The sequence below is a fragment of the Penaeus japonicus genome, unplaced genomic scaffold (genome assembly GCF_977035675.1).
Source record: "Penaeus japonicus unplaced genomic scaffold, GWHDUDI00000001_assembly GWHDUDI00000031, whole genome shotgun sequence".
Taxonomy (NCBI): domain Eukaryota; kingdom Metazoa; phylum Arthropoda; class Malacostraca; order Decapoda; family Penaeidae; genus Penaeus; species Penaeus japonicus.
The window spans coordinates 13,976,073-13,991,072 of NW_028234433.1; the positions used below are offsets into that span (position 1 = coordinate 13,976,073).

The 15,000-nt window shown below is 45.8% G+C and overlaps 1 protein-coding gene across 1 annotated transcript in view; it reads right to left on the minus strand.

Annotated features, from left to right (window-relative positions):
* LOC122257203 (uncharacterized) overlaps nt 1-15,000 on the minus strand; it is an 18,401-nt gene that overhangs the window by 1,302 nt on the left and 2,099 nt on the right. The window contains exons 4-6 of the mRNA XM_086555726.1: nt 7,671-7,824; nt 775-980; nt 34-111 (exon numbers count right to left, since the gene is read on the minus strand). Of these exons, the coding sequence (XP_086411852.1) occupies nt 34-111; nt 775-980; nt 7,671-7,824 (438 nt within the window). The remainder of the gene's footprint in view (nt 1-33; nt 112-774; nt 981-7,670; nt 7,825-15,000) is intronic.

Consider the following 15,000-nt stretch of genomic DNA (forward strand, 5'->3'; position numbering starts at 1 on the left):
TGCAAGTAAAAACGGAAAAAAATACAGACTCACTTTGCACGAACACTTGCATGATTTGTGTTCTTCAACTTTGACTACTTGGGACGTCATCCGGCCACCCATGGCGATAACCTGGTGAATGAACAAGAATATTTAATTCTCGTATGGAAAAACGTTATGGCGGAAGTGTCGACTTTAATAAGATGTCGAAAGGACACGAATATATATCATATCTTAATTATGAGCAAAGAAAAACGTTTTCAGACTATGGAATGAAGGATCACAGAGGTATTTTGCTTTCTCTCTCCCACTTGTTTATTTCCTGATTCTATTCTCTCTCTCTCTCTCTCTCTCTCTCTCTCTCTCTCTCTCACTCACTCTCTCTTTCTCGCTCTTGCTCTCATTCTCACTCTCCTTCATCTACCTCCCCCTCCCCCTCCCTCTCCCCCTCTCCCTCTCCCTCCCCTCCCCCTCCCCCTCCCCCTCCCTCCCCTTCCCCCCCCTCCCCCTCCCCCTCCCTTCTCTCTCTCTCTCCCTTTCTCCCTCTCTCTCTTTCTCTCTCTCCCTATTCCTCTCTCCCTCTCTCTCTTTACCTCTCCCTCTACCACCCCCCTTATCCCCTATCTTCTCTCTCTAGAAACACACAAAATAACCAAAATCATCCCCAACCGAAGAAACAAGACCACCCAACCTACACACTTACCATTCCCCCCCCCCCCCCCTTGCCCCCCCCACCCCCCCCCCCCCCCGCAAAAAAAAAAAAAAAAAAAAAAAAAGTAAAACACAAAAAAATACCTTAAACTCTTTCTGACTGATCTCCGTCGGTCGGCACTCCAGCAGGGGGGAGTCGCAACACCCGGAGCACCTCTTGATGTAGACGCAGGGCGGCTTCAGCTGGACGGCGAGGTCGTTCCCCTTCGGCAGTTCGACCATCGTCTTCTTGGGCTTGCAGTACATTTTCTTGATGAGTTTTTCGAGTTTTCTCCACTGTCTTGAGGTCACTGGCGGGAATCGGGTTATTATTATTTTTTTTCGGTCTTTCGCTCTCTGGCTCTCTCTTTCTCTCGCTCTCTCTTTCGTTCTCTTGCTTTCTCGCTCTCGCTATCGGTCCTTCTCTCTCTCTCTTTTCCTTTCTCTCTCTCTCTCTCTCTTTCTCTCTCTCTCTCCTTCTCGCCCGCGCCACGCTTGAATGTAAACAAACATCTCAGAGAGCTCTCTACCTTTTAAGGAAATTTCTGGGGATTTAGCGATCTGCTGGCTTCCATCCTTGGCAGAAATAGAGAGTGAGCACCAGTCAACTGTTTTGTGGCATATAGGTTTTTGAGGGTATTGGACTTAGCCAGTAAATAGCCTAAAAAAATTAAAATTTTCGTTGCTTCCCTCTCGCGCGGATTTCCCCGGTCTGCGCATGCGCAGTACGGGGTGTGGCGTGGTGACGTCACGCCTACGTCATTTTACCCCGCTAGAGATTGTTGCCGACTCTGAGGTTAATAAAATTTAGACAATATGAACTACTCTGGCCCTGGCACCCTTGCCGATGTTGAGGACGATCTCGCCCTCACTGACAACGAGGATGACGTAGATAATCACTGGCCACCATTAAAACCCATGGATCATTCTGGTTCTGCTCCCTTGCATCAAGCTAAGGCCCCCCACCCTACCACTCAGCCTCTCACCTTTACCAAGCGACCCATGGAGCAGGTGTCGGATTCGAGTGAACCGTCCTCTCCCACTCCTAAGTCATCCAAGCTCACTGAAACATCTCTACCCATGGCTCGCAAACTTTCTCCATACAACCTTGATCCCTACAGGTCATCTAATGCTTCTTATGTCCCTCCTGCATTTGCTCCAAGAGACTCGTATGTCAAGCTTATGTTCCTTGACAACCCAGGTGTGGATGTGAAGATTCGGTGGCTTTCTGATGTTACTAAGACATTCTGCCTTGAACGGGAATTAGCCGAGGTGAAAATGTCAGCTGTCACCTCCCGTTTTGTATACATCTCACGAAGGCGTGCTGACATCATACAAAGAGCCACAGAAGGGGAGTTTTTGTCCTTGAAGCTTGATGTTCAAGACTCGGTTGACAGACCAAGAAAATTCCCCTCGTATCTTATCACCCGGTACCCTGTCGGCATGGACCCGTCACTAGCCAAGGAGCTTCCTGGCATATACACAGCGCGTCGCTTCCACCAACATGGCACACCCATCAACAGGCTCGTCGTCACCTGGAGCCTTCCAGACCCACCACCACCAACATTCTGCTTCAGCTTCCTTCCTTGCCTTCCACCCAGTGAGTTTAGAAGGATGAAAGATGAACAGCCTTGGTGCTACAAGTGTTGGGGAATTGGACATATCTCCCGGTACTGTTCTGCCTCCTCCGACAAGTGTGGCTGGTGTTCCGGCACTCATTCTTCCCGCACCTGCCCACACCGCAATCCCCAGCAGCCCACCACCACTGATGCTAATTCTACATCGGAGCAGTCTTCACCCCCCACCCCAGACACAACGATGTGGAAATGCCCTCGCTGTCACCAACCTGGAGTGAATGTGTGGCACGGCTGTGCCAAACGCTCCCCATCTGCTGCCTCGCACACTGCCCACCCCTCCCAGCCATTACCACCACCACCACCGCCACCACTACCACAACTACCAATGGGCGCTGCCTCACTACCTCCAGCTTCTACCCAGACTGAGTCACCACAAATCCTTGCCCTTCGTGAGGCCGTTTCCAACTTGACGGCACGATGCGCAGCAGTCACAGCACGTTTTGATGCTATTGAGTCTCACATCGAAGGTCTGGCAGCCCAGCAAGCTACCACTGAGCGCACCCTCGCCACACTCGTCGACTCCAACCAAACCATCATTACAACTGTTACCACCTTCTCCGAGAAAATGGAATACCTCGCTGCTGGTTACGAAAGAATTTGTGACCATCTTTTCAAGAAGCTACCACGAATCACACCTCAGACTGATACTGCCTCAACGTCATCGTCCCCACCAGTCTCCTGTACACCTAGACACGAACTTCACTAGCAGGATGCAGCTTCACATTATCTCCTGGAACGCCTGTGGAATGAGGACTTACTCAAAGCTTGCTTCACTTAAAACATACATAGGTCACCACCATCCACATATTATATTCATACAAGAAGCTTTTGTAGGTGGCCACATGCCCGGGGAAGATGCCCCTCCACTCCCAGGCTACATCCCTTATGTCCATTACGCCAGAAACGGCCTCGTGAGCTACATTCATTCTTCAATAACCCATATACTCCTGCGCTACTCTACTGATAATGACATGACATTCCAGCTCTTTGAAGTCACTGTGGGTGATGGGAAGCTGCGGCTCTGCAACGTCTACTCTGCACCTGGAAGGATCAACCTCCCTGCTCTCCCTACTGCTCCTTCTCATGGCATAGTTTATATGGGTGACTTTAATGCCCGCCACCCTGCCTTAGGTGATCTCTCCCCCACGCCGAACCGTAGTGGATTGCCTCTCCTTGAATATATCCGTCGCCACCACCTCACTCACTGGCCCACTGGGGGCGCCACACACATCCGAGGAGGCACGCTTGACCACATCATCACTTCCGGCTTGGTGGCGTCACAAGTCAAGTGTTTCTCCATCCAGGCTCTCTTCTCTGACCACATCGCTCTTGGCCTTCAGTATACACTGCCAGTTGGACCTTCCCTTCCTCAGACTCGCCTCCGCATCACTATCCCTCCGAAGTACTGCCCCAACTATGTCTCCTACATCTCCAGTCTTCTATCAACATTTGATTTCCAGTCACCAGACAGACTATACTCCTCCTTGGTTGACTCTACACACAACTTTTACACCTTTTATGTGACACGACCACATGTAAAACGACATCTTGAGACCCAGGCCTGGACGCTGGATCAACGTATTCTTCTGGCAGAAAGGAAGACAGTGGAAGATGGACGCGCTTTCCAGAAGCAACCAACACCTGCTCTCCTCCACCAGTACCAGGCGTCCAGAGATGATCTCGTTGGTCTTCAGCAGTGTGTTCATACTGAGTCTTGGAGGAAGTATACTGATAGCATAAATCATCAGACCAGTGTCGGCTCCATGTGGCATTTGATTAACAGAGTCATCAAGAGGAAACCCCCAAGCGCTTTCCACCATAGCCCCACCCAATATGCACAGGACTTGATAAATACCTGGTCTGAGCAGGCACAGGCATGCAATCTTCCCATTCATATTCAAGAGGCTCTCTCCACTCACAGGAACACTCGCAGTTTGCGCCTAATGACTGCATTACTACGAGCGGATGAAGAAGACAACTTGCTTATCACGGAAGACGAACTGCGCCGTGCTCTCGCCAGGGGTAAGTCAACGGCACCCGGGGATGATGGTGTCACCTACCAAGTCCTCCGCCTCCTCGTCAAAGTCCCTGGTAATCCTTTGCTGCAGTTGTACAATCTTTGCTTCATCAGGGGTTATGTGCCCCTTGCGTGGACTTCAAGTACTGTTGTGCCCATCCCCAAGCCTGGTACAAACAAGTTCAGGCCAATCTCATTGACCTCCTGTTTCTGTAAAGTGCTTGAGCGTATATTCCTCACCCGCCTCATGTTCCGACTCCAAGACAAGTTATCTCCGCGGCTGTATGGTTTCTGCCACAGAGGAGTACCCACCACTGCCTGATGGACCTGTACGCCCGCCTCTCCCGCACCAGTGTGGTAGCATTTCTTGACCTCAAGAGTGCCTTTGACATTGCCAACAGAGAGGTTATTCTTGACCAGCTAGTTGATTTTGGTGTCCAAGGAAATCTTCTTCAGTGGATCCGTGGTTATCTCAGCAACAGGACCTCACGTGTGATTTTTAAAGGCGCATGTAGTGAGTACAAGGAGTTCGAACTTGGTACTCCACAGGGAGGGGTTTTAAGTCCCTTCTTATTCAATGTACTGATGCACCGCTTGCTGACTCTTCTTCCCGAAACTCTCGGCACAACTGTCACCTGCTACGCCGATGACATTTGTGTACATTCCACCTCTGCTGCCGATCTTCAGCGCTTCCTTCAATCGTTCTATGAGTCGTCCTCAGCCTGCGGCCTTGTCCTCTCCCCAGATAAGAGTAGAGTGTTCTCTCCCCGGGGCCCCAGAACACTTCCTGTATTCACTGTGGGACACAGTGTTGTCCCACCTTGCACACAGTACATGTACCTGGGAACGCCAGTGCACATCTCTCCAGCCATACCTGCTCGGCAGCGCGTCCATCCTATCATCCAAGATCTCATCCACCGTCTAGAACGACGCTTTCTCCCCTTCAAGTGGCTTACCAACAATGTCGCTGGTGTCTCCATTCCCTTAGCTAAGACCATCTACATTGCATTCATCCGGTCAGTCATAGACTATCTCTCTCCAGCCCTCAGTCAGCTTTCTCAGACCACCTTACAGCCCTTAGAAAAATTCCAGAATAAAGTGCTGCGGTACATTCTTGGGTGTCCCACCTCCACTAGAATAGTGAACATGTTGACTGAACTGAACCTTCCTTCAGTTGTGGAGAGAATACGTGCCAACGTTTCCTGCATCAGTGTCAAGTGTCTGCTCTCTCCCCATACTGCTCCACACTATGCTCATGTCCTGAGAACCTCACTTGATCCCGCTGCGCCCCGTCCTCCTCTTCGTCCTGGCGTTCGCACCCTTGTCAACATAGTGACCTCCACCCTGCAGCGTCTTGATCTTGATGTCCCTGTGGCTGAGGTTGATCATGGGCCACCTCCCTGGAGGATTCCTCAGCCTCAAGTCACCTTCACGCCCACCTCCAAGACAGACCCTCCGCCTCTCCAGAAACAACTTGCTCTGGAGCACATTGCCACACTCTCCTCCTCCATCCCTGCCGCGCACCATATCTATGTGGATGGGTCCGTGCAACGAGATGGCAATGCAGGCTGCGCCATCTACTCTCCTGATGTGGACCTGCCAGAAGAAGGCTGGGTGTGTCGCAGATTACCTAACTCTTCCAGCTCCACGTACTGCGAGCTACAGGCACTCCTGCTGGCTGTCAACTTCATCTGTCAGCGACGAGTAAATGGTGCAGTGATGTGTGACTCCCAGTCTGCCCTTCAAGCCATATCGTCCCCACAGCCTGCTTCACATCGCTCAATCATCCACCAGATCCTTCAGCAGTTAGTTACAGCCCAGGAACACTACCTCCGCATTATATTTTTATGGATTCCCTCCCATGTGGGCATAGCTGCCAACGACAGGGTGGACCTCCTCGCTAAAAGTGCCTGCGAATTGCCGCTGCCTCACTATGCCACACCCTCCCTTCCTTGCTACAAGCGGATCATACACTCTGCCGCTCTTCTCCCTACTCTCCACCGCATGGATGCTGAGCGCGCCCAGAGCGTATCAATACAACATTTCGACCACTTCCGTCTCACTCCTCCGAGGTATCGCCGACACGGACTCATGGTTCGCAGACACAATATTGTATCTGCCCGGCTTCGACTGGGGTACAGGCCACTGTGGCAGGTCTCGGGGGCGGGAGACGTACTCCACTACTCCACCTGCAAGCTGTGTGACCGTCCCAACGCTAACAGCCTCCACCACTACTGCCTCGAGTGCCCCTCGGTGAGAGGCTTGCTGCCCCGGAGCCAGGATTTAATACATGTATGCCAATTCCTGCTAGCTGATAGTAATTTGGACATTGTTTTGGCCCAACACCCTCACTTTGGTGGGTGCTAAAGTTTGACTCTAGAAACACTCATTTTTGTATTTTCAGTTTATTTATTATTTATTTTACCTTCATGTACAGCCTCACTGCACATACCAACGTGTCATGCGTGACACGAGTACTATGTATATGATAATGTACTAATTAATGTATAAGGCCTGTCGCTCTATGAGCGTAATAAATTGATGAAAACAAAAAATCTCTCTCTCTCTCTCTCTCTCTCTCTCTCTCTCTCTCTCTCTCTCTCTCTCTCTCTCTCTCTCTCTCTCTCTCTCTCTCTCTCTCTCTCTCTCTCTCTTTCTCTCGCTCTCTCTTTCTCTCGCTCTCTCTTTCTCTCTCTCTCCTATTTATAACGAAATGGATCATAGTTAGCGATATCTTTATCAGTATTACCATGATGATTATGATCATGAAATGTAATGATTACAAAATATGAAAAGACGAATAATGTTGGTGACCATTGCCATGATGATTAGGATGATGATGATGATTAAGATGATTAGGATGATGATAATAATGATAGTAATATTATCAGTAGTAATATTAGAAGTAGCAGCAACAATAGTAGTAAAAGTAGTAGTAGTAGTAATAGTAGCTGCAGTAGGAGTAGCAGTAGTGATAGTACTATATATATCGTTCATTGTGATAAAGGTATAAATGAGACGTGATATCTTCACAACGTAAGAGATATAATTATCGCGTTATCAGAATTATCTTGATTAGAATTACATATTTGTAATCTAATTGATGATGAAGAGGTAAACACAAGCATTTTCATCACATTTGCGGAAGCGATAGTAGCATTTGCAGCAGCAGCAGCAGTAGTAGTAGTAGTAGTAGTAGTAGCAGTAACAATAGCGGTAGTAGTAATAGTAGTAGCATTAGCAGTAGCAGTAGTAGTAAAAGTAGTAGTAGCAGCAATAAAAGAAAAGTGCAAGCATTTCCATCCCACTTGCAAGCACTCCCAAAGCTACTGCCCCGCATTTCTTACGTCCATGATAACGCTTTATCCTTCGCTTGCTGACATCGCGACGTCTCCGGGGCCAAGAGTCGTCAAAGAAGTCCGGGAAGCCGAGGCGGGTGAAGTCGTGCTTGGCGCCGCACTGCTTGCGCCACCACTCGTAGCCAGCGATGTCCGTGCTCTCCTGCAAGCACGGAGGTTGATGGGGGTAAGTGTAACCCGCCTCTGAACGCAGTTGTTAGCCACCACTGGGAGCAGTTGTTAGAACCACTCGATGCCCTGGTTGTAGGTCGGTGGATAATCAGACAGACGTTCACGTGCCATGGTCTTTATTGTGGACTGTTAATTACACTAGACCCTGGCCGAAGGCCAGAGGTCAGAGCGGTTCGCTCTAGTCTGTCTGTCTGACCTCTCTGTCCTGAACTGTCTCTCTGTCTGAACCTTACATGTCCTTAAGTACAAATCTTCAGTCACTTTCTACGCCTCGGGGCTTCCGTTAGCAAACACAGCTGCCTAGAAAAGCTTGTGTTCCGAGGCGGAAACGAACACAGGAAGCAGGATGTGTCAGGTCAAGACACACTGCCATCGATATTGCATTAAATTAAGTAGACATACATGATCAATGTCTTATCTCACATAATATCAATATCAGTGCCTTACATCGCTCGGACCACGCTACTAGACGGCCCCCGTCGTATCTTAGTTAGAGAAATAACCAGGCTTTAACTACTACGATCTAGCTAAAATCAATGTCTCCACCCTACAAGTGGGCTCCTGGTCATTGGAGGCTATCTGCACCAGACTTCGCAGGTAGCTGTGACATTCAACCATAAGCTAAAACACTATCAAATTCATTGGCCGGCGCAGCGGCACCAATGGGCACTAATCAGTGGCCCTAGAAAGCATGTAACATGTATTGTACGAGAAACGATTCAATAACTGCAGTGTAAGAGTAGGCACTAAGACTGGCCTCATGACAACATAAAATGGGTGACTGCAGTGAACAGGTGGGCCCTAAGAGATGGCACCAAAAACATACACATATATCAGGAAAAATACAAGAATACAATACATACAGAAATACAATTTGGCTGTGAGTATAGAAAAACATTATGTGTGATAAAGTAATTAAAGCAAAGGTGTGATTGCTTAAGCGAAATGAGGGGAGAGTTATAACATAACATGACAAGCTTGCATAGTCAGTGGAGTTAGGAAACGACTCGAGTGAGCATAGGCTAGAAGAACTTGCAAATTACTAAAAGAACACATAGAAAAAAGGTTTCATAAAAGTGTGGTAGGATCAGCTTATCCAGAACAAAATCTTACTATGACTTCATGAGATACAGTACTTGAAAGGTGGCAGTGCATTGGAGAATACATACATAAAAAAAAATATCTTGTATCACGACTGGTGGTGTCAGTGCACCGAGGGTGGGGGTCGGACAGTGGCTACCCTATGGGGCAAACAATTCAAACACCATCACAACTTATGGGTAACAGGTGAGCTAGTTACGGTGGTCAGGCGTAACTGGCGCGATGCCCTGTACCTCAAAGGTGCGGTTGGGTTGACTTTGCCATGCACCCAAACACTGTACAACTCAACCACCGTTCTACCTTGGTAAAAACATGCACCAACACAACACAGTAGCTATACAGGGGGGAGGGGGGGTTACATATATATCAAACGTGCGGGAAACTTTTCGTCCGCTGGGAGGGGGGGGGGGTTACCACATAAAAACCTGCGTGCTCCTTGCACGGCTTACTGATGCCTCATGCGTCCTACATGGCTACAAAAATGATATGCGTGCGCCCTGCACGGCTTACTGATGCCTCATGCGTCTTGCATGGCTACCAAAATGACATGCGTGCGCCCTGCACGGCTTACTGATGCCTCATGCGTTTTGCATGGCTACCTAAATGACATGCGTGCGCCCTGCACGGCTTACAGATGCCTCATGCGTCTTGCATGGCTACCAAAATGACATGCGTGCGCCCTGCACGGCTTACAGATGCCTCATGCGTTTTGCATGGCTACCTAAATGACATGCGTGCGCCCTGCACGGCTTACAGATGCCTCATGCGTCTTGCATGGCTACCAAAATGACATGCGTGCGCCCTGCACGGCTTACAGATGCCTCATGCGTCTTGCATGGCTACCAAAATGACATGCGTGCGCCCTGCACGGCTTACAGATGCCTCATGCGTTTTGCATGGCTACCAAAATGACATGCGTGCGCCCTGCACGGCTTACAGATGCCTCATGCGTTTTGCATGGCTACAAAAATGACATGCGTGCGCCCTGCACGGCTTACAGATGCCTCATGCGTTTTGCATGGCTACAAAAATGACATGCGTGCGCCCTGCACGGCTTACAGATGCCTCATGCGTTTTGCATGGCTACAAAAATGACATGCGTGCGCCCTGCACGGCTTACAGATGCGACAAACAACAAAAATAACACTTTGCAACTGCCAAGAGAGAACATACAAAAGAAGAATCGAAACTAAGTAATATGTGCAAGCTCAAGAGATAAGGTTTACCAGATACAGAGAAAATACAAACATGAATAGCACTTGTCGACGAGAAAAATAACAAGAGGCGTATTTTAACGAGCGGTGAAAGATAAATTGATAGATAAAAATTGCCAATACAGATCACCAGCACGATTCGGAGGGAAAATGAAAACTATTAAGAAATTACATGTTTTAAATACAATATCGCTTCTCCTCCGATAATTGCAATTAAGTATGGAAAATCTTTCAAAGGTTCACTTACAAAACAAATATTCGGAGATTAGCAGTCAATAAAATTTCTCCAGAATATATTGTCCAAAGTTGCAAAATCAGAGTAGAAATAGCAGGTGTCGATGAAAGAAGTACAAAGATAACAGAATATAGGAATCAGGCAACACTCATCGCCAGTACAGATTCGGAATGAAAGTGAAAAACTGTCAAGAATTTACATAGTCTAAATACGATATCGGCCCTTTCGATAATCGTAATCGAACATGTAAAATCTTGTAAGGGTTCACTTTCAGAACAAATATTTTGGAGAGTAAAGCCAGAAAAATTCTCCAAATTACCTTGTCCGAATAATGAAAATATAAATATAAAACAAGAAGGGTTGTTTCACGACAAAAAGGGAAGCAAAACATTGACACTGCCTTTTCACACGGTCAGGTCATGAAGGGGAGGGTCTGAAATATCGGCACGTGCGAAGAACTAAGCGAAGAAACAATACATATAAAAATATCTGATGCTCAGAACTTCAGAATACAGAATAGAACTTCAGAACATTCAAGCCATTATTCACATAAAATAAGAAAGAAATTCAGTAGGCCGTCAGAGAGGCCGTTATAACGGGGTCATCAAGGCGAGATGAGGAAACAGGGGAAGAGAGGGGGGGGGGGACTTTCCCTTTCAACGATTAATTCGTTCACACCTAAGCGTAAGGGAGGGAAGAGGATGGAAGTCCTGCGGAATCACACTCCCGCGCAGGTGTTTCACAAAAGAAAAACAGAGGTACAATCACGAGAAAAAAAAAATCACAGCATAGAGGTACAATCACGAGAAAAAATCACAGCATAGAAAATTCCTAAATCCTAACGAAATCTAACGAAACCTAACAAAATAAAAAGAGCCTGGGTTTCTCTAACTTACGGGATTTTTTTTTATGTCACGATGTCAACATGTAGATGGGCGTCTGCAGGCGGGTCGTAGGTCGGTCGTATCGCGGATCGGTGTGGTGGTCCTTTTGACTTCTCATCTGTGGCCTTTTCTGCTCGTGTCAGAGACTTCGTGACCTGGGAGTTGGGGCGCTCGTGTTAAGCCCAAAATCCGCGGTGGGCAGTCTTGGGTTGCCATGAAAGATGGGTGTCGACGTGCAGGAAGTTACTTAGCACGGACAGATCGGCTGCTATGGGCGGCGGTGTTTGTCAGGACAGGTAGAACAGGGCGGGCGGGCGGGTGAAGTTCTTACTGTGGTGTGGGCGGGCGGGAGAAGTTCTTACTGTGGTGTGGGCGGCGGGCGGGAACTTCGGCGTAATTTCTCCATTTTCTTCTCGATATCAATGGTAGCTTCGGTCGTAGCGGCTTCTTCGGAGTTGTGAGCTCGATACCAGCAAAATCGTGGTATCCACCGCCTGGCCACCAGTTTGTAACCACCCTGTGCCACCGGTGCCATCAGTTTGTAACCACCCTGTGCCACCGGTGCCATCAGTTTGTAACCCACCAGTGCCACCGGTGCCAACAGTTTGTAAGCCACCTACTGGCACTAGTTGTAACCCACCGGCTGGCACCAGTTTGTAAGCCACCACTTTGCTTGTTGTAACCACTCGTTGCCCTAGTTGTAGGTCGGTGGATAATCAGACAGACGTTCACGTGCCATGGTCTTTATTGTGGACTGTTAATTACACTAGACCCTGGCCGAAGGCCAGAGGTCAGAGCGGTTCGCTCTAGTCTGTCTGTCTGACCTCTCTGTCCTGAACTGTCTCTCTGTCTGAACCTTACATGTCCTTAAGTACAAATCTTCAGTCACTTTCTACGCCTCGGGGCTTCCGTTAGCAAACACAGCTGCCTAGAAAAGCTTGTGTTCCGAGGCGGAAACGAACACAGGAAGCAGGATGTGTCAGGTCAAGACACACTGCCATCGATATTGCATTTAATTAAGTAGACATACATGATCAACGTCTTATGTCACATAATATCAATACCAGTGCCTTACAGTAAGACGATGGGGGCGGAGATGGTGGTGGTGATGATGATGATGGGGATGAGGATGAGGATGATGACGATGAGGAGGAGGAGGAATAGGATGGGGATGTGGACGATGAGGATAAGGATGAGTATGAGGAGGAGGAGGAGGAGGAGGAGGAGGAGGAATAGGATGGAGATGAGGAAGAGGATAAGGAATAGGATGGGTATGGGGATGAGGAGGAGGAGGAGGAGGAGGAGGAGGAGGAGCATGGGGATGGGGATGATGATGAGGAGGAGGAGGAGGAATAGGATGGGGATGAGGAAGAGCATGAAATATGTGGATGATGAGGATAAGGATGAGGAGGAAGAATAAGATGGGTATAGGGATGAGGATGAGGATTAGCCAGTGAACCACAATTCTAGCCTAACAAGAGACGATGATTTCGTTCACCTCTTACTAAACATCAAAATCATAAGCAATTCATAAACAAAATGATAATAATATTAATAATAATAACAACAGAGAAATACATAAATTTGAAAACATTTCAAAACGGATGTGCTTATGATGAGAAACAAAAACAGAATACAAATGTGAATAAGCTTATATTGCTAATGTTTCCATTTATATAAACGTACCAATGCAAATGGAGTGGGTAAAGAGAATTATAAATTAATGAACTAGTTAATATATAATCAAACAAGACTAAAAGGCGAAATGACTCTAATTGATGTAGAACTAAAAGAGATTAGACAAGTAATGAGAGAAAATTATAGCTTAAAAAGATAAAGACAGCATGTAAATTCTATTGATACTGCAGAGAGAATGAAACCATCCGGACAAAGAATTAAGAGAAAGCTGCCTCACTGACTGGTTGAAAAGTAATTTAAACTCTCAACAGAATGCAGGAAAAAAGAGAGTAAACAGAATAAAACAAGAAGGTCAAATATGTTCATCTAAAAAGTAAACAAAGTAGAACTTAAATCTCCTGTCAACGAAAAAGTCATATCAAAACGAAAATTTATTACAGAGAAGCCTTAGTTAAAGACATTTGAAAATACCGAAGTCTTCTGGACGGAAAGTAAGAAAATGATAATAAAATCAACCCAAATATTGGCAAGGGAAGAACGTAGTTCCAGTAGTAACGTGGCTGAATTATTCCAGGAAATGGATTTCTGTGGATAATTATACACCTATATTTTGTTAACCAATAGTACTTAAATCTTTATAAAATCAGAACTTGCATAAAGATATCTTCAGGATTCCTCAAAAATAAGAAAAAATAAAAGTTTGCGAACATATTTTACAAGACTGCAAAAGTAGACAAAGACACTAGGGAGTAGACCATCGTAAAATATATGACACAGCTCACTACTAGTAGAGTACCGATAATTCAAGTATGTTTGAAGCTGTTACTCCATGCGACAAATTTATTTGAATTAGAATAGGACTTCATTTGGAGCATCTTTGAGACATGTCGTTTTATGAAATTGGGTAAAGAAAATATAAAGACAGTGATAAGGGATGATTTCAACGTATTAGGTAAGGTGAAATTTCAATCTGCTTAATTAATGTCTAGAAATCTATCGATGTAGGAATAGACAGTAAAATAATGATGGAAAAAGAGAAAGTTAAATTGTGACGGGAATTAACTTCTTATTAGAAAAGTAAGCGTATGTACACAAGGGTTTAAGGATTTAGGTTTATCCATTATGATAAGCTTAAGGAGACAGAAACATGAAATCAGTTTAAACAGAAGGAACACACACTTATTCTTAGAAATTCAAAAGTCATTAATGCATTCTTTACATACAGATGGAGCAATGATGGCGGTTGGCGAACTAATAGAACCACAAGAGGTTAGGATAATTCATGGTTCACTTTGTCAGAAAACTGACGTATGCAAAGTTATACATATCGCGTGAGAAATGTGAGTAAAGACGAAATATTTATTTTGGAAGTATTTGATTAATTTTCTTGGGCACGCAGCGTTATAGAATTTAATCAGAAAGTTACATGAACGAACATTAGTTAATTTGAAATGACAAGCAATTATAAGGACAGTTTGCTAGGGAATATACCGGATATGTATGAATGGCTAAAATAATTGACACCATGGCTGAAAAAAAAAACACTAAGCACAAAGTAGAATTTTATATAAAGATGATATAATCTAAAATACAAAAGGCTGTCCTGGAGTCAAGGAGCCATACTGATTGGCTAAGAACAGATACTGAAGATCAAATGTTCTACAATTGAAAAAAAAAAATTCTGTATCGAATCAATCATAGGATATAGCTAACGAATTATAAAAAGAAATAAAACAGAAGAGATAAGAATGTGCAAATGCATAGATTTCAGATCTATGCATTTGCACATTCTTATCTCTTATGTTCAAGAATGCAATATACATAAAAAAAGAAAAAAAAAGTAGGGTTTAACTTTCAATGCTACGACATTACTTAAATGATAAAGAATCTTTTGTAAAACTATTATGTGTAGGAATGAACACGAAGATCAAAAGGTAGAAATACCAACAAAGTGAAAATTAGGAGTTGGCCCCAATAGCAACAGAAGTACTTAGAATAATCTAATAAATAGGACTTAAAGGAAGAAGATAATAACAATTTATCTATGACTGACCTCAGGCATAAGATTACACACC